Source organism: Suillus plorans (genome assembly GCF_016647745.1).
Source record: "Suillus plorans strain S12 chromosome Unknown HD556scaffold_82, whole genome shotgun sequence".
NCBI classification, from domain to species: Eukaryota; Fungi; Basidiomycota; class Agaricomycetes; order Boletales; family Suillaceae; genus Suillus; species Suillus plorans.
The window spans coordinates 36,510-56,994 of NW_024537466.1; the positions used below are offsets into that span (position 1 = coordinate 36,510).

General features: G+C 47.1%; 2 protein-coding genes across 2 annotated transcripts; both read left to right on the forward strand.

Annotated features, from left to right (window-relative positions):
- Positions 1–4,703: 4,703 nt before the first annotated feature.
- On the forward strand, positions 4,704–6,163 carry HD556DRAFT_989652 (uncharacterized protein). The gene is made up of 3 exons (XM_041312201.1): positions 4,704–4,895; positions 5,070–5,332; positions 5,376–6,163. Exons 1-3 carry the CDS (start codon positions 4,804–4,806, stop codon positions 5,948–5,950), a joined length of 930 nt encoding a protein of 309 aa, XP_041154554.1. The 5' UTR covers positions 4,704–4,803; the 3' UTR covers positions 5,951–6,163.
- Positions 6,164–15,482: 9,319 nt separating this feature from the next.
- HD556DRAFT_1448983 (uncharacterized protein) lies at positions 15,483–16,404 on the forward strand (the record flags this gene model as incomplete). Its single annotated transcript, XM_041307521.1, has 3 exons — positions 15,483–15,552; positions 15,611–15,885; positions 15,937–16,404. The coding sequence occupies 3 exons, from the start codon at positions 15,483–15,485 to the stop codon at positions 16,402–16,404; spliced, it is 813 nt and encodes a 270-aa protein (XP_041154555.1).
- Between the last annotated feature and the right edge of the window lie 4,081 nt (positions 16,405–20,485).

A 20,485-nucleotide genomic window follows, 5' to 3' on the forward strand; every position in this document is an offset into this window, starting at 1 on the left:
TGTTTTTACAGGGGGGATGTGTCTCTTTACGGCGTATACATGGCAGCTGAGATATCCAGAAGTTATCTCTGGGAAAGCGAGTGACAAGATGCCAGCGAATACGATGATGTTAGGGCGGGATACGGCACGCATCCCCGCCGAGGAATACCGTCCAGCCATCCAACCGGCCCCTTTCCCATTCCACAATAGTTTGTCACGAAGATTAACGGATGGCGTCCCGTCAGCCTCGAGACCTCGACACGATAAAGTTAGGAAGCGAACGTACACATCTCGATCGGGCAGAACTAGTTTTCAGCCGAGCTTCTTCATTCGGTCATATCGTGTTAGAAAAACTATCGGGAGGACGGGTTCTTGGACATCCGGAGGTCACTTGATGAGAGCTGTATCGCTCGTCAATTGAATTCCTTGGGAAGTGTTCTTCGTTTATTTGGATATGGGGTGAGACAAGCGGATATCGTGAACTTTGAATAAAAAGTTTGTAAGAAAGTTCTGAATGCCATTTTTCAATCGCATTGCCTCCCCGCCAGCGCGATAGAATCGTCCAGGCTAGGCCACTGGCGCCAGGGCCACTCACAGGATCCGACCGTGAATCGCCCAACACCAACGCATAACGCACGCAGCAACAGCCGATCAGATAACACAGAAGCAAACCAGCGGTGGGAAGGAACACCGCCATCGAACGTACGAGCGCCCATCACCACGGGCCACGGCCCAGTTCGTGTACATGCGCCGAACACGAGGCAGACGACGTCACGTTCGGGGCCCCAGTCCAGAAACAAAAGTCGCATGCACGTTGGCACATTGAAATATATATGGGATTCGAAAATTCTAACACCAAAAAGAAACGCTCGATGGCACGGGGTTGATAACGAAGCCTTCCTGAACAAGCAATGGACCATTCTGAGCGTTGACTTATGAGAAGTCGCGGGATGAAACGTGATGCATGCGGCTTCTGAAAAATGAACTCATTTATGTCATTGGCAGTGATGAGAGCGTGAGTTGAGATGAAGGCTTTGACTGATTGCATATGGATTGGGCTCCACAGCGCGCCAAAAGCGGGAAAGCGTTGTCGTTGCGTTATATTACTATGCAATGCGCATGCGGCGATGCAGCGTTCATATTGATGTGCATGGCTGCGTAGGGTTTGCCAAGATGAGGGGAAACGGGTTTGCTACAGGAACCAAGAAGGCGAGCTTGCGGTGTTGTCGCATACCTTGGATAAGTGGATGCTGTATTTAGATAGAAGGCACAGCAAATGCGGGTGGGGCAAGTAGATGGATTTAGTACAGCTCTGTGATCCTCGATCGAGCTCAGGGGTCATGTGCCGTGCCATACTGGGCGAAGATGTTCGCGGCTAAGATTGTCGTTTTTGAGATGTCGTGTATTTGTGGGTGAAGGGTGGGTGTAATGTACGTACACATGGAGGGATGTATTCAACACCATTTCAACGTCATCTGAATCAATTATTCCCCACAAAAAGCCTAAACATGATCAAAAACATTGGACCAATTATGTAAAACCCTACGCCCCTTCGAAATTTATCTGAGCGGGGCGCGCCTCACATCGAGCCCTATGCACAGAAGCCCGCACGAAAAAGAATTGACGTGGGGTAATACATCGAGACGATCTTCGCTGCTACTCGTGCGTGACCCCAAGGCAGCTGCGCAGGTCCCAATCCAGGGACATGAAACTATAAAATCTCGTAATTCCTCGGGTTGAATGAATATCAGGATTTTGTGAGGCACTCGGTAGCAAAAATTAGAGAAGTAGCGACGATGTCGGAGGCTAGTGCCTGTGTGCATTAGAATGGCTTTGCGCTCGGGGTGTACTGGATCCCGCAGAATCCGAAATAATCCAAGTCAGCTGAGATGCGCCTGTTTAAGTTAGATTGACATGTGCTCACGTCGTGATCAATATGAAGCATCTTCATGAGAGGTGAGGCGTCAAGATCGGCAAAGGCATCGATGTCATCAAAATTGGGAAAATCATAGGCAAGAGATTGGATACCGGTCGGCACTGTGCGTGTTGGTATTCGTCAGGTGGTGGATGGCATTCATGACCGCGGTGCCGATGAGGTTGAGTTTTGAGTTCATCAGGATCATCCGTGGCATGGAAAATGGGACGATGGTCACATCAAGTAAATCTAGCTATCAGTGAAATTCTGTTCGCATGCAGCACGGGCATAAAAAGATAGGAAAACCTAAGGATTGTCGTATTTCTGAGTGGCATAAAATTCGTCAGCCATTTAACCCATAGAGCTAGTAGCTTGAAATGTAACCAGTTCAAGCCGCTAGCTCTCAGTATCCCCTCGCAGTATGTAGAATAGCGGTAGAAGCTGCGACTCGGAGTGCAGTAGAAAATGTAGAGAACCGAGATGAATTGGTGATCCAGTTCCCCGTGCATTCTCAGTGATAAATATTACGACTCTAGATCCTTCTGCTGCTTGCGGACGCCGCTACTTAGCTCCCTATGCACTAGACTCGAGCTTGAAAGTTTACTAGAATAGACGTAGAAGCTGGAAGTACCTGAAAAGTGCAGTGGCAAAGAATCAGAAGCAAAGTGTCGAGACGAATTGATCCAAAAACCCGTGCACCGCAGGAAATGATGGAATTCGCTGAGTTTGGCCGCTGCGTACGGCCGCCGCTAGCCTGCTACACATTAGGTGTAGCCGTGAATACATAGCACGTACGGCATTTCAAATTTTGAGCGGAATCCACATCGAAGGGCAAGTTATCGTGATTCTATTGCTTATAGTGAATGGCGTGGACCACGGAGCCTCAAGAACGCAACGTCACTGCCATGATTCAGTGCAAGGTAACTTTCCGGAGCCGTTTTGAGACTAACCATTCTCGATAGCAGCACAACTGATTGAATATGTCGGGGATGAACAACCCGAGGTTTGAGGATGGCGTTTCCTATAGAATACCTCGAGTAAAAACACTGGATGCTGACATTATCGCCGACGAGCGCAGAATCGAAGCTAGGGTATTACGGATTTTGAGAAATTACTTGCGTTACGCCTGTAACAATAATTACACAGCCGCCGATAAGTCAAGAATGGCATTCTACTAGTGAGAGGATGTCGGGAATTTGGTGGAAAACGTTAGTTCACGGAACCTCGAGGAGGACACGAGCTACGAAAATAAATAAGATTGGACATTGTAGTTCCTGGCGTCTGGAGGATTTGGGCCATTAGGGAGGCAATATGCTGTGCCGGTTAGAAAAAAATGAAGATGCCGGATACCAGTGTGGATATGAATGATGTCAGGATATGTCATGAAGAGTAGAAATCGAGGCGTGATGAACTGAAATGAGGATGAGCATGTGGTGCATACACTGGTATGGACATGAACGGACCGCTGAGGGTAGTGACGGAGGTAACGCTGGGGACGAGAGGACGAATGAAAATTTGAAAAGGATATTGTCAGGCACGATTAGACGAATTTGGAAGAAAGATGAAAAGAAAAACGAGGCAAAAAGCGAAAAGAGCAAAGGGAGGTGAAGAACAAAGTTTAAGTTGACGGAATTCTTGAATTCGTCGGGCATGCTGTAGGGGTGCGGTGTGGTTCTTGGGCGGAATAAAAATTGGAAGATACGGACCGGAGTGATCAAGGGCGGGTGTAAACATAGAACATACGTGGAAGCGGGATGGGCGGTGCGGGGCCTCGTGTTTGCCTCGTGTGTTACTGCCGAGGAGAGAAGTTGGCTTGGCCGAAGGGACAGATGAGAGACCGACGGGTTAGGGCGGGAATAATCGGGAGTAGCCGCTACACGAGGCGGGGAGAATAATATAATATAAAATTAATAAATTGACAGAATATTGACAGAATTGGAGATACGGGGGGGCCGCGGTGAGCGCCGACACGAGGCAAGACCCCAAAAGCGGGCGGGATGAAATGAGTGACTGGGGTCTTTGGCGTTAAAACCGAATTAGGGAAATGGGTTTTACTTAATTAAGAAATGATGTGCGTCGGCAACGTTTGTTCTGGGAGTTGAGCGGGGCATGATGTTATACACCCGGCCGAGACTGCCACCGGGGAAAAGGTGACAAGTGACCAACAAATAGTGTGACAGGGAAGGCGTGTTCACCGACAGGGAAACAACTCTTATCAACCCACATTCCAATAATAATGAAACCCATCATGGACCTCCTCTTCCCCCACTAACGCGATACCATGTCTGCAGAACCTCCCATGACTTCCCCTCCACTTACTTCACCAAATGGAATAATAAATAACCATTCCAACGCTCAGCTCGCACATTTACTTCATAACAGCTACTGCGACAATGACAGACTCACAAAAGAACTCGGAAATACAAAGAAACGGTTAGAAAAAGTAGAGCGTCTACTAGCAGAATTTCAGGCCGCAACCGTCAACGGTGCTCCCCTCTCAGGCGAGGCTCGTCGTGTCATCGAAGAAGCTGAGGCACGTGTAGCCCATGCCGATAGACAAAGAGACGAAGCAGAAGCACGCAGACGCGTTGTTCTCGAATCTTACGAAGAACTCAATAAATACCTCGCCGCCATCGAATCCCGTGCCGCAGATGCACGTTCTGGCTTTCAACGCATTCTTAGAGATGCAGGCGGTCATCTCGTCTTGACCCCCATCCCCAATCAAAATCAGCATGATCATAGCCCTTATTCCGCCAATCCTAGCATCACTGTAGAACCCCCACCTCGTTCATATAATCGATCTCATCATCGTTACACCTCCTCTTCACTTAGTTCTTCTGCCCTTCCTCCAGGCCCACTCCCTCCTCCACCATCCACTCGCGGCGTCCGTCCTCGCTCAGGCAGCTTCGATGACCCTTCTTATCTTATCGCACAACCTCAACCTCCCTCCAAACGACCACGTAACGAACGCGGAGAATATGACCACAGGCCCCCCCTCTCGGTAAGTTCCCTCTCATACCACCTTTCTATCTCCTCACATTCCCCAGGCTACCTCCATGTCACGCGGACGCATCCCTGACATGGATCACCACTCCCAACAGCTTCACCAGATTCAACATCTCAATCACCACCTTAGCATTCAACCTACTCATAAATCTCACTCCCGTTCTAGCAGCCACTCGAGTATTCGTGCTACTTCGCAGGACATCGAGGATCTCCTCCTTGACGCTGCCACTGACGAAAGGAGTGTTTTAAATGCTCGTGATCAACAGCCACAGTCTCCTCGTGCTGTCTTGGCTGCCCACCAGTCAAGGAATATCCCCGTAGGTCCATTAGATCAGCCTGGCGAGCTCAGGACCTATCAAACACATATTTTTGCCCCTCCCGTTACCGGCGCCCCCCAAAAGAAGGGCAAACCAGGGTCAAGTGCAAATATTAGTGCGTCCCTTTTTAATAAACGGATCTCGAGTTGATGACGTAGCGCCAGCTCACAATGGCTCCCCACTAACACCTCCTAACGCCATTGTCACTCCCATCGCACCAGTTCCTCCGCCTCCCGTTCCCCCCACAACTTCGTTCCCCCCCACTAACTCTATTGGTCAACGCATCTGCCGCCAATGTGGTTTACCAGGGCGCTACAAAGATAACAAATGCGTCGAAAAATGGGGGCCTGGGCCAGAAGGGCCTGGTACTGTGTGCGACCGTTGCAGAAAAAAAATGAAGCGGGTGGAGCGGCGGGGAACGACCGATGCAAATGTGGCTGGCAGTAGCAACGCTAGTGCAGCTCGATTGCACCGTACAGATACCATTCCTGTTGGTACGATCACTGGGACGCAAAGACAGGCGCAGACACAGTCGCAAGTTTTTCCAAGCTCAGCATCTTTCGTGCCGCCTGTACTTCTACAGGACAAGAAACGCAGTGGTGGGTCTGCAAAGGACCGCGAGAGAGATCGGAACCGTGACCCTCCCTCCCCGCCTGCGATCGCTACTCTCCAGACCACAGACGACGAAGACCCTGGACGAAGACGACGGGGTGCGGTGTCCTCTGGTGGGTGAAACATCCTCCATTCTATCACCCCTAGTTGACACACACCTCTCAGCGCAACATCTTCCTTCTCCCCACTCCGACCCCAACACAGATCCAGACGCAGACGGCGAAGGTGATGCGGATGTGGACGCAGAGTTGAGAGAAGCAGCTGATGCTGCAGCTGACCACCGCAGTGCGTCTTCGACTGGCATGAAGGAGGAAGACATGGAAGTTGGGGAGTAAGCACATGTCCATTACAGCGGAGGCCAACAGAAAAATTCTTGAATACCCTAGGCGGCGAGAAGATAAATGCTGACATTCCTGCGCGTTCATGTGGGTTGCGCTTCCTTGATTGGTGTCCTCGCTCCTAGACTCCGCTGTCTTACTATCTCTCTTAAACCTCCGGTGATTTCGCTATCGATTATCGTCCAGTCAAATCTCTTTCTATCACCTAATGCAAACCATCCAATCGGATTACCCCACACCCCAATCATATGTTTTATCCATCCTGGTCTCGCTGTCTGCAACTGTCGTCCCCGTGCTTTTTTTGTTTCATTTTTTTGTATTTTTCTCCTGTTTCATGCGGTTCATCATCCATCGTTTCATGCTACCTGTATCAATTCAACTAGTCCGTGTCGAGTCGATCAGTCCGCGTCAAGCCAACAGGTCTGCTTTGTCGACGCCGTGCATCACACATACCACTTACTCGCTGTATCACAAATTTTATGAACCGATCCGTACTCACGCTCCCCGACCAACGTTGCGGCAGTCAGGATACAAATGTTTTACGCGATGCTTGCCTGAATTTAATGTGCGTTCGTATGACGAGTGTCTGATGGTTAAGCCTTCAGCCTGGCGGTGTTCGCACGTTCGGCTGCAAGGTGCGTGCTTGAAAGCCTCGTGTGTCATCCTCTGAGTTCAACCAGTGTGTATATTGATAGTGCAGCACAATTTTAAATGAGGTAGAGGTCCCGTGACGGGCTATTTTGTAATGAAAGCACTTCGCTGATTTGAATCGGCGGATGTACTTAGTAACCGTGCACAGGTTCAGGAACTGGTTCGGTGGGCTTGTGGAATCAGCTGGGATGCATCAATTGATGGCGCAGCACTGTTTGCACGCTTGCAGGCGGATAAGAAGCCACCGGTCTTAAAATCGAGTCGTGAGATATGTAATGGAAGCTGCAGAAACTCACGCTGTTCTTCCTCAAACAAGCGATCTCTGGCAGAATGAGTTGGCACTGTTGGCAGCCGCGTTAAACGTTCGAAGGACTTCATATCATCCGAGTCGTGGTGTAAGGCGACTGGTCACGCGCTACGACTGATTGTATTTGCACTTGTATACGAACTTTCATTTTACATAACGTTCTCATTGTCAAGATCACAGCATGACTGGGAGGCAAAACCTTGGCTCACCTTATCACCGTTGATATCGATAACTGATCTACCTCAGAACGTACTGATTGTGATTTTTATGTCTGCCTGTGGAGGATATTTCTCTTTTTGAGACGAGTGAGTCATATACTCCGTGAACCACGTTGAAAAGGCTGCCACGCACCGCGAGATACGTAGACATGTCGTGCTTTGCATGCTATGATAGGATCCATCGACTATGTCTGGCGCAGATCAGCCGTCTCCTTTGACTTACCACAGGACCCCCAAAGGCTTCACTCTCAAGCAATAACTTACTTCGTGATGCAGTCGTCAACGCCTTGAAATGAAATAGGAATCGAAGAGATCTCGACCTTTATCCATAAAAAGCGTTTTATACATTTCCCGATGCGACACGTTTATGGAGGATCTGCGCATGCGGAAAGTGGAGTAGACGATGGCTTTTCAAGTCGAGCTCGCGGACGACAGTGGTGAGCTTCCGATGGTCTTTGCATAGTATCGGTCATGCTGCGATGACATTTCAAACGAAATTTCGCAGTCGCATTCAATGCCATCCGGCTTTTCACGATCGAGTTCGCGATGATCACCGTCAGTTCGAGAATCGATGATGGTTACGAGTAAGTTTGTCACCCGTTTGTTTGTTTCGTTTACTGCATTCTGAACATCGAGTGCATATAATTCGGTCAAGTTCGAGCGTGGTTGTTTACTACAGCTCCCAGACGTTATTCATGCAGATAGGTCTCGCTCGAACGGATCACGAAATGGAAGGCATGATTCAATGGTACGGTAAAGTGCATAGAACCCGTTATGACTTCAACGACTTATGACGTTCAAGAATTGCTACAAGCAGTCGTTTGTCAGATGTTCCGCTTCGATGTGTGTCGTCAGGCTAAATCAAAAATTTCATCAACGATGCGTATGTAGACACGCTTGCTTAGGAAACCATGTTGTTAGCTAACAAACTACAACTGTTCGACTTACAGAATGCGCAAGCCTTCGTCTGCGTACAACGCTATTGTTAACTCTCGTATTGACTTTCGCTCTTTTACCTTTTAGACTCTGTATTGCCTTCGTGATCACCTGCTTACAGCTATGATGTCTGGTATACGATTCTTGTACAGTCTCTGGTGAATGACACAACGGGTCATTCATAACGCGACAAGGACATTAGCAAAATCGCTCGGGTTTTATGAGGCCTTGACTGGCCTAACAAGGCCATACGAGGTGGCTGTAGACATGGCCCATTGTACGAGGCTCGCGAGCCGAAATACTCAGGTCGAAAAATGCAACGCGAGACTTGTACAAAGGAGGGGTTATTATAGACAGGCGCCCCCATGCAAGACTTGAGGTGCTAACACGTCAGGTAGTATAGTGCAACACAATTCAGGCCAATCTATTAGCTTCAGCATAATACTAAAATACAACCGAATGTGACAAACGACATGTGCGAGCAAAAGAGAAAGCATAAGTGCGCATCCTCGATGGATGGCTATGTATAGTGAGGCGGCGGTCGGGGGCCTCCCGACGAGCCCCTGTCGGGGGGATAAACGGTTCCCACGGGTCCGTCCCTCGCAGATCAAACCCCTGTCTGTTCGAAATCTTGCGTCAAAAGAAATGCGATTTTTAAAAGTTGCGTCCGGCAGGAATCGAACTCAAGATGATTCAGAATCTCGGGTCCATCTTACCGCCAGGCTAAGAGGCCATGATGCGTAGGGCTTTCATCGAGCTTGTATTCGCCTTTCATTTTCGCTTTTTCGGCAAAACTCGCCGATGCTTCGAGGTTCATACAATCGTCCACGGCTTTCATCGATATTTCATTCGCCTTTCATTTTCACTTATTCACAAAACTCGCCGATGTTTCGTTCGTATTTCGCTCGTATTTCGCTCGAACGACCGCCGATCGACCAGCCAAGACCGGCCTCGTCTCCACTACGGCTAGGGCTACGACTTTCATGGAGATGATAAAATATTTTCAAGTCCAGCGGATATGGTACATACCCCGAACGCTGGGTCAAAGATATCTGTGGTCACTTAGCCTAGTGGTCAAACCGATTGATATTGGCTGCGCATGCCTGGTTGAGAGTTCAAATCCCCTCAGATGTGATTTTTATTTTTTTTTATTTTTTTATTTCTGAGCACCTGATCAGTATGATGGTTCAGATGTTGTGCATGTCTGAACGACTCGGCGCCGGCTCTTGCCCATATGCCGCTCTCCAACTGTCAGCAACATTTACATCACAATGATGTCATCGCAGATCAACGTATGGACCCCCAGCCTCATACGCCATCCCCACAGCAATCAGAGCACGATGACCCACCCCCTTTTTATCCCTTTCAAGACCAGACCCAACAAAGCATGCCTCTACTGAATTTACCCTACCCGCCCCCAGTGTATACCCCAATGAAAATACCCTGGAAAGTGTTACCGATGCTCCGACACTTGCTGGAGGTGACCTGATTCCCAGTTTGATCACTGAGGGCTTGTCGTCTAAGGAGATCGGTCAAGATGATCTCTATGCAGCCAGCTTCTCATGCCCCTATCATTACTCTGGGTCCAGGATCACTGACATCATTCAGTCTGTTTGCCAGGATGACGTCCCAAAAACTTACGATATGACACCCCCCCATCGGCGACTTCTGGAAATCTCTGGATCGTCGCGACATCGAGGTCTTCTCAGAAGCGTACTCCAGCGCTGAAATGGTGGAGACATATGCAGAGATCAATGATCTGCCTTGTGAAGCCGGAGATGACCTCGAGCGCATCGTTGCATCACTTATGTTCTGGTCTGATGCTACACATCTGGCAAATTTCGGCGACACTTCACTCTGGCCTTTTGATTTGTATTTTGGCAACGAGTCAAAGTATACTTGATTTTGGCGAGCCATGTACACATCAGGTCTACACACATTGCAAGCATCAGCTGATGCAAGCCATATGGGCTCTACTACTAGATGAGGACTTTATGCCTTATGAGTATGGTATGGTAATCTAATGTAGCGATGGGATCACTCGTAGAGTGTTCCCTTGATTCTTTACATACTCAGCCGACTATCCAGAGAAGTAAGTAATATTATTCATTCTTGGATGCATGCATTTAATGCTTCTCAGAGTTATTCTCACAGGTATCAAGAATCTCGGACAATGCCTTTGTCCACGCTGTCTCACAAAGAAGGACGAGGTTCCATTGATGGGAACAAAAGGTGGATATGAAACGTCGGATCAGATGTATGTGGAAGGATGACAGGATACACCTCCGAGAAGATCGATGACACGCGAGTGCTCATTTTTCAGTTGGGCGTGCCTGTTGATGGGACTCGTGTCAAGAGTATTCTTAATGAAAAATTTCTGGTGCCCACTCCAACTTCTTACTGACTGATGATATTTAATACATAGAATTCATTTTCTGACAAGCTATCACCTTACGGATTCAACTGTTTTCACATGTTTGTGATCAATGAACTTCATGAATTTGCTTCAATTCACACATTTAATGCACATTTTGCATGCAGTTGGTGGAGATGTAGTCCAAAAACTAAATGAACGGTATGTATTTTAAATTTTCCCATACATCTACTAACAGATCTTAATAGATATCGTGCTACGCCAACCTTTGGTAGAGGCACAATAAGAAAATTTAATTCAAATGCATCCTCAATGAAATGCCTATGCAAGAGATTTTGAGGATCTTCTGCAGGTAGGTGTTGGTTCCAAGTTCCTCGATACAGTTATTGATGATCTGGTTTTATTTTTAGTGTGCGCTTCCTGTCTTTGAGGGCTTACTGCCAGACAGCCATAATGTGATGGTTCTAGACCTTCTGTTCGATCTGGTGACTTGGCATGGCTTCGCGGAGCTGCACATGCACACCAAGGACACCATGAACTTTTTTGACACTGCCACGGCTGTTCTAGGGCAGACAGTACGAAAATTCGCTCGCACAACATGTAACGATTACTATATGACAGAACTACCTAATGAGTATGCAACATGTGGATGGCAGAAAGCTATGTTAGCTTCCAAGCTTACAGAAGCAGACCCAAAAAGCAAGGGCAAGACAGTTCCATCTGGTCCAAGACACAAGAAACTCAATCTCAAGACCTATAAGTACCATGCATTGGAAGATTACCCCAATATGATCTGACAGTTTGGAACCACTGATAGCTTCAGCATGCAACCAGTAAGTTTTAATTTGAAATTTGATTGTGTTTGTAAAACACTAGTATCTGAAAAATGCCAAGAAGAACACCGTGTCAAGTATGACATGGATAGAGACCCAGGAATGACTGTTGGGAAAGATTGTCAAGGCATGGACTACACTGGCATCAAGAGAAGCTGAAGCCCGATCACAGTACCGTCAATGGGAATGCACGTCTCCAATAGGTGCCGTAGGGGAAGGCCCAGAACTGATAGGCTACTAGGATGTGGAAGAAGCACTGACATGGACCTGTGCAGGCATGGGCAATGCATTGATGAAGTAACAATTATTGGTGGAGGTGCAAGGTGCTTCAGAGCGGAGGGCCATGCTATGTGGTAGTAGCCCAGGTCATAATACAGGACACTAAATGTGGAATTCACACTGCTGCTAATAGTCCATATGAACTAGCGTGAAGGCAGCTACCCTCTTCCAGTCCTCAATAATCCAGTGTTAGTGCTTTAGAGCAAAGGCTAGTCACTTCTTCCTATGAGCTGGTGAAAGAAGTGGTTTATTCTTCTTGGTTGCAGCTTTCAGGTTAGCTGCCTTGAGAGTATTTCTTACTGTTTGGGTGGAGACAGTGGAGGGGATGATGGAATTAATGAGTTTGGTGGCTCGAAACAGAATTTGAAGCTTCTTCAGATAGAATACAATGGACAATAGCTCTTTTGTCATGAGGGGTGAGCTTAGAGGGATGTTCCATATTGATATTTTCTGTGTTTGGAATAGATTTCTTGATGACTCTAGCAATAGTAGCCCTGCTAAGACCAGTTTTGGAAGCAATCTGTCTAGTAGATAGACCAGAGGAGGAAAGAACAAGGATATTATCCTTTTGAGTAGGAGAGATAGTCTTCATGAGGATTATGAAGGATTTCATGGTTTAGCTTGCACTTATATAAATGTCAGATATCAAAATCAGGTCATATAATTAATATGACACCATTTTTTGAAATATTGAGTAATGATATTTTGTCTAGGTGGTCTGATTTGTCTATATTTTTTTAAAGTCAAAAAAGTATCTCAATGAGTCATCAAATTAAAATGTCCATATCTTCGCACAGTTGCATCAGATTCACACGCCATAGGGACCATAAATATAGCTGGGAAGCGGACCTTTCTGACACCTCCCTATAGCACAGTCAGATTCCCACACCCTGACTCATAGGGAAGCAATTACATAAGAATCAACAAACATTAAGACACTTTTTTGAGCCACTGTTGTAATCAAAGCTGAGCTAGGTATGCTTTGGTGTGCCGAGGTGACAATTGGTCAGAATGAGAGGGTGGCAAATACACATTATGCTAGGTAAGGATGAAGGTGTCGAGGGCCTTGGCACTGCAGCATTTAGAGATGCAACTGCTTATTTAGCTCAGTAAATATCACGCTACTCAGTGGCGATGAATACCAGGTGCTGCATTTGGAACATTAGAGAGAGGTAGAAGTAGCCTGATCAATAATACATAATGGGGCACAATTGCTGACAGTGGGACATGGAGAAGTGTTGGTTAAGTGCTGCGATGAGCAGTACTGAAAACTGACATGGCTAGGGCGAGAGATGCGGTAAGGGAAAGGGGGGTTGATGAATCAATGGTAAATGTTGGTTGTGAACCTTAGCTGATATGAAAGTGTTCACGAAGGCTACACAGGACAGCTGCAAGAGGTTTGCGCGAACTTGATATAGGGTGAGCAAAAGGGTCACAGACTGATGCTTCACCCAGATCAAGTAGATATTTGGGCAACCAAAACTAATACACTGATCATGGGAGAATTTGCTGCGATGATGGAAGATATAATGTGCCGGTCCCAAAAGCAGCAAAGGGAATGAAGAGCTGTGATGGCAAAGGAAAGGACAGCATATGGTCTGGGACAGTAACAGTAGGCATGTAGCCTGCCTTTGGTGAAGGAAATGGACGTGCCCGCAGATTAGCAAAAAAACAGCATGTAACCTGTGGTGGGTGAGTCGTCAATAATAGAGGCACTGGGCACACAGCAGCAACTACATGTGCAGCCTACAATAGCCATGATCATTCAGCTAGCAATGGATACAATAAGGTCATGGCCCATGATGGCGAGAGCAAGGCCTGCGGCCCACTACGGTAACGATGAGCCTGCAGCTCTCAACAGTAACGATAGGCCTTCAGCCCACAACAGTGGTAATAGGCCTATAGCCTTCAATGGTAAAGCGAGCCTGAAGCCCACGATGGTGACAATAGGCCTTTAGCCCTCAACGTTAAGACAGGCCTATGGCCCATGACGGTGACGACAGACTTGTAACCAGAGACTGATGATAGCCATAGAGCTTATGATGGTGACAGTGTATGTGTAGCTTGGGCAGCGGTAGCAGGTATGAAGCCCACAATTACAATAAGGGCAAGAAGACCATGACAATGATAACAGGTAAGTTACCCATAACAGAAGTGATGGGTACAGAGTAGGTGTGCAGGTTGCAATTGAGAACACAATGACCACGATGACCAAGCGTGTATGCAGCCTGCAGCCTTGGTAACGAGCCTGTGGCTTACAACACATCCATGTTATGATCAACTAGTAGGATATCCTACAAATGGTAAATGTAAATGAGAGTGATGCAGGAGTGTCCCTCGAAAACACACCATGCCTTCCAGAACGTTCTCTGGCTGCGTGCTGTCAGGAGAAGTTCCAGTCATTGGAACTTCATCTGATAGCCCACAGCCAAACATATTAGCTTGTGAGATAACGATTCTAGAGTTACTCCCGCCCGTACCTTAGTTTGTTGGTCCTTGATCAGTTTTCTCCACGCATCTTGATCGTAAGCAGGTTCATCGCAATTCGAACCATGCGATGTGTTCCATTCCTGGACACCAAGGTTAGTTTGAAGATCAGTAAAAACGTGCAACATACTTACGTGTTTTTCGATACCATATCCTGCAAACCCAGAAATTACCGATGGACGATGAAGATGTGGAATTGCACGATCGGCGAATGTGGTGTCAATGTGTTTGTTCGTATGTCTAAATTACCTTCGACATGCTTAATATGATGGTGTATGTCAGCTAGTCACCAAGTCAACTCTTTTAGTATCATAATCAGTAACGAGTTCATTGTGATATGATGCAGATTTAAAGCACAGACGTTCGACGGTCCATCAATGCATGGGAGGTTCTGTTCGCGATGACTGCGTCAGCGGAATCTCCAGCTCGACACTCATTGCATCCAGGTGAACATTTTAACACCCACCGCGCACCGGAAGCCATGTGCGAAACCGTACTTGGCACCAAAAATCAGCCAGCGGCAGATACTTTGATGATAGTGCCGCAGAGTGATTGTTGCATGGTAATGCATGCGAGAGGCTGATGAAAGTGCCTATAGGATTGTAGGGCCGAAGGATCTGGTATGAAGACCCTGACAAGAACACCTTGTTTGCAGATTAGCGCCGCCGCACTAGTAGGCGTTGGAACGGATGTGAGCACCGGCGGATGGCTATTCAAAATTTTCCGTGGATTACAGGGTCACGGTCTCGTCGCGACGGTCGCACCCTACATAATATTGGTAGGATGATAGGAATATGATGAATGATCTCTTCGAGTCGACAATTCATGTCCTCTCCAAGTCCTGGCATATGCCCACTGGCCGATTCAGAGTTAGCAGTTTTTTTTTCAAAGTGTGCGATTGGCGTGAGAATCATGAAATGCTCCGATTTTTCAAATGACCCTAGGCTAGTTATGGGGTGGCTCGGCTTCGGCTGGTTCGGCTTCGGCTTTCAATGGTTATGCGGCAGTTTGGTTAGCAATGGGTAGCTCACTTAATTTTTCGGTTCGGTTCACCTCAGTTAGCTCAGCCTAGCTCCATGAACCGACTTGAACCTCATTATGTCTGAAAGGCAGTTTAAGCCGGCTTGAGCCGGCTTGAAGCAGGCTCCAACCAACTTGATGCCAGTGCCGCATGTGCATGCAACCTTTCCTGTCTAATACCTCTTCGAAATTTGAATATCTCAATGTACCATGAACAGCGTTCCAACCCGAGTTGATGGCAGATTTAGGCTGGGAGACATTCTGGGATCTGGCTCATATGGTATGTTATTTTACATGTACAATCCACATGTTGAATTTGAGTTCAATACATATGATAGGTGTTGTATACCATGCACGGAACATTATCAACGACGACGAACTTGCCGTCAAACTTGAGCCCCTTATCAACAACTCATCTTCTTTAGAGCAAGAATATAACATTTTGAAAGAACTTGAAGGTGGAGTTGGGATCCCACGTGCCATATGGTTCGGTAGAGAGGCGACATATGATGCTCTAGTCCTCGACCTTCTAGGGCCATCCCTACATGATCTCTTCCTCGCGAGCAAACAAAAATTCAACCTTCATACCATCCTGAATATCGGAGACCAACTGGTAAGTTGGTTTATGGTGGGTCCTGGCGGCAGATGCTAACTTAATTCCCAGCTCTCATCCCTGGAGTATATCCATTCACACAACTACGTTCACGGTGATATTAAGCCGCAAGATATCTTAGTCGGTCGCGGTGCTTTACAGAAAACCATCTTTGTTGTCGATTTTGGTATTGCAAGGGAGTACTGGAACTCTGAAATCCAAACCCATATGCCATTTCGTCAAGGTCGACGTCTTACTGGCACTCCTGCGTTTGCGTCAATCAATAACCACCTGGGAGTCGTGCCTGGTCGTTGTGATGATCTTGAGTCGCTCGTATACATGTTGATTTATTTCATCTGCGGCTCCCTTCCATGGTTGACTAGCGACTATGAGAAGCTCTCTAGCTCCTCGATACTGGCACACAAGGTGGACACCACCATTGAAGTTCTGTGCCTTGGAATTCCTTCTGAAATCACAACTATGCTCATTTACTCGCGCAATCTCGCATTCTCCAAAGATCCCGACTATGATTATCTTTGATTGTTACTCCATGGTGTTTATGCCACAGTACCTGCAACAGCTACATGCTCACTCGATTTTGGCCAGTCCAACGATCTTGTCATACATTCCCCTCCAATTCCTAGAGATCACCCAGTAGCTAAGGAGGTGCCTCCGTGTCGACCAAAGACAACGCTCCTTCACAGATCAGCTCGTCATGTGTGAGTGGTTTGTGTTTACTCTTCCAAGTTCTCACTTTCGCTAACTCAAACCTCCAAGCTTACGCCCGCATAACGGTTCTCCCATGCCTTTAACTGCTTCCAAGACACCATATTGTAAAAATATCTAGCTATGTACTATACCATGGTCCATGCGACTTCTCTGGCTCGAGCGTGTTGTGTTTGTGTGAATATGAATATGTTACATAATACATATGTATGTTTACCATCACGTGACTGTAGTGGACCAACTATGACTCTTATCGATATGAACACATTGCGTTTCACCATCGTGTTGTCCTCACTGTTCCCTGCAGTCTGCAGATTTGATCTGCAAATTGGATAAAAAGATAACCATTGACTCAACTCATCATGACTCACTTGGAGCCATCAAATCATACTTATCGCATTCACAACTTTGAGGTAACAATAACGGCCATTCATTGACAAAACTGATTCTTTAATCTACCCCACTAGGATATATTCAATGGCTATGGCATACACATGGCGCATGGGGGACCTTCTGCCAACGTGTTGTTGGATTTTCCTTTGTGATCGGAATTCAATCGGGTCACTTAGCGGGGTTTGTGTTTGATTCATCCAATCAATTGTATCGCTGATAACAAACACAGCGCAGCCAGACTCAAGCGTCTGACTCACGATTCCACAATGCTATTCCTTGCATGGCAGGGATTGCATACAGGAAGCGGCTAATTCATACAAGGGCACTGCACCGGACAATTTGAGACACACTTAGTATTAGGCGATGAAGGTAACCTTTCTTTGAGTTCTAAATCTTACTGTTACTGAGACCCTGCAACATTTTGGGGTCAGATGATCCCCGTGAGACCCTGGCTGCATCTTCCTTCGCTAATCGGCGGCAACTAACGTGCCCCCAAATTGTCAAGACTCAACAACATGAGGACACATACGCGGCATTATGCGTTGGGCCTTATCGACAGGTGAGTCAAGGTTACTGTGCACATGAGCATTTCCTGGGACTCACTAGGACAACAGTTATATAGGACGGTAATTCACTGGTCCAAGCTGCGCAGCGGATGACGGCGAGTTCATCAATCTTGACGTCATCGACGATGTCAACGAGGAAGACAATGACCACCTACTAACACCAGTGGAAGTGGCCTGCACAGGCCCCAGCCCACTTCAAACGCTTACAGGTAGCAATACAACCCAATCCAATCCCTTGGCCACGGGGCGTCGAACAAAACAGTCAGGATCGGAGGTACACCATTTTTTCACAAAAGATGCAACATCAGGACAGCGCGTATGTACACCCTGTGTGTGAGTATCATCTCCGAGTCTTTTTTTGTTTTCTCTTTCTCACATCATTCACCAGGGACGTACAGAAAGAAGATCCCTCATACGATGTTGCTGAATACAGTTCGTCAATGACTACAGGCACTCTTCGGGGCCATTTACTTACATTCCACCTACGTATCTACATCACCACACTTGAGCAATACGGTTTGAAAGTTGGGGCAAAAGAAGTCCGGGACCTTCTTAATATTGGGTGGACTCTCGCACACATAGGTCAAGAGCTCGACCAGAACCCTGATAAGCTTCTTGAATTGTTTGGTTCCCCTGGTGGGGGGAGTCTTGGTTCGCGACCTAGGTCAGGGGTGTCAGCGCCTGGAAATGATATACCAGACTTCACCATCGAGGAGATGCACAGGCAACTCATCAAATTCATCGTGGTTGATGATCAAGTGAGTACTTATTTACTTTCTACAATGTTGTTATTAATTGACGTTTTTAGGCGATGAACTTAATGGAATGCCCTGAATTCCGAAGGTTACTCCGACTGCTGCAAAAAGATCTACGGGAGTCCGACATCCCTCATCGGACAAAACTACGTGAGTTAATAGTAGAAACATGGTACAAATATTTCGACACTTTAAAGCAAGATATGGCAGTAAGTGTACGACTATTTTATCTCACAAAATATCTTATGTTCTTTCAGAAAGCGGAGGGGAAGATATCGTTTACCTCTGACCTCTGGTCAGACGAGAACCGCTGTCCATTCATGGCATTGACGGCTCACTGGATCGCCCAGCAAGCATCAAAGCTCGTCCTCAAGGCTGGCCTTATAGCTTTCACCCATATTCCCAGTTCACACGATGGGGTATCACTCGCTGCAATCATATTAGGGCTCCTGGACCGTGCAGAAGTAACGGACAAGGTTAGTGATTAACTACACCGTGTAACATATTCTGACTTGATCTAGATTGGCCATTTTACTTTAGATAATGCAACCAATAATCAGACTGCCATGGTCGAGCTTTCTCATCTGCTGTTGGAACGCGGTATCGAGTTTGATCCTGTTGATTGCAAGATCCCGTGTTTCCCGCACATCATTAATATTTGCGTTCAGCACATCATCGCCAGCTATCATTCCGTGGATTTTTCAACAGCGCCCGCCCAGTGGCTAGCCTGCAATGCGGTCATCAAAAAGGAGTCATATTCAGAAGCTCTAACATTTCAACCTGTCAAGCGAGGCAAGCATCTTGTGCGTGTGATCCGTGCATCAGGCCAACGACGAGAAACCTTCCGGAACACTATCTTGATCAGCAACCAAGGAAATTTGTTTCCAGGAGGAAACCTTCCGGTCGTCGAACTCCTATGCGATGAGCCTACTAGATGGGATTCGACGTATGTCATGCTCAATCGTCTTCGAACGCTTCGACCGGTAAGACATTATCTTGTGTAATATTTTTACAAACTCACAGTGACCCAGGCTATTGATTGCTACCTTGCGACTCAAAACAACTTAACCAAACATGGGTTGAGTCCAATGGAGTGGATGGTCTTGCAAGACCTCGAAGTGATCTTAGAGGTCAGTGTCGACATCATTGAAACACCTATGATGTGTGTTAATCTATATCAGGCACCCCATGCGTGCCAACAATCAATGTCTAGTGAAAGCACCCCTATGCTGAGTGGTGCAGTCTCCGCCTTGAAACGTTTGATGGAACGATGGGAAGGGATAGCCCGGATCGCCACACATTGTGCACCTATAATTAATGTAGGCTTAGCATGGGCAGACAAATATGGCCACAAGATGAGCAAGACAAACGCGTATGCAATCACGATGTGTGAGTTTGGTCTGGGTACGGGTCGGTCAATCTCTCACAATTTTTATAGTTATTGACCCTACATTACATTTGTCGTGGATTGATGCTCACTGGGGCGAAGAACGAGCTCGCACTGCCAGGGAATCTATTATGAGGCTGGTACGTCTACATTGACTCAAACAACACATCTTTAAGTTAACATGTCCCACAGCTGCGGGAGAAGAGAGCCAACTCTACTCAACATCCACCGGTAGAAACACCAGCTCGCCAATCGCGCACTGGAACCTTGGGCGCGCAAATTTATGGTATTCCTGATGTTGACTTGCCATCGTGTCACCATCTCGGTGTTCAAACAGCTGATGAGGAATTTAATATGTACAGTATGTCTCATGTTAGCCCTCAAGGAACCGACGTGCTCGCATTTTGGAATGTGAGTTTTTCATATTGAGTCACTTCTGTTCATTATTAATCATATGTCGACCAGAGTTCAAAGTCGCTGTTTCCTACCATCTACAGCCTTGCGATGGATTATCTGCCCATCCAGGCCTCCGCTGTTCCCTGCGAACATATTTTCTCATCAAGCAGCGAGACGTGCACAAAAAAGCGCAATCGCCTCAGCCCTGCTATGATGGAGATCCTGCAGATGCTGAAGTTCTTGCTGAAGAAAGAACAACTCGACTTCGTCAAAGGGTGGGCAGCATCAGAGCAGGAGATGGAGTACTCCACTCAAATACAGTGCACACTGGAGTCGGATGACACGCACCAGGAGGAATTTTTGTCATCTGCCGGAAGTACCGGCAGCAGTCACCAACA

Bases quoted from the DNA above. Each gene is read 5' to 3' on its own strand.
- HD556DRAFT_989652 (XM_041312201.1), top strand. From the start codon at position 4,804: ATGACCCTTCTTATCTTATCGCACAACCTCAACCTCCCTCCAAACGAC. The intron at 4,896-5,069 runs GTAAGTTCCCTC...CCGTTCTAGCAG, and splicing joins ACCACAGGCCCCCCCTCTCG to CCACTCGAGTATTCGTGCTA. The intron at 5,333-5,375 runs GTGCGTCCCTTT...TTGATGACGTAG, and splicing joins AGGGTCAAGTGCAAATATTA to CGCCAGCTCACAATGGCTCC.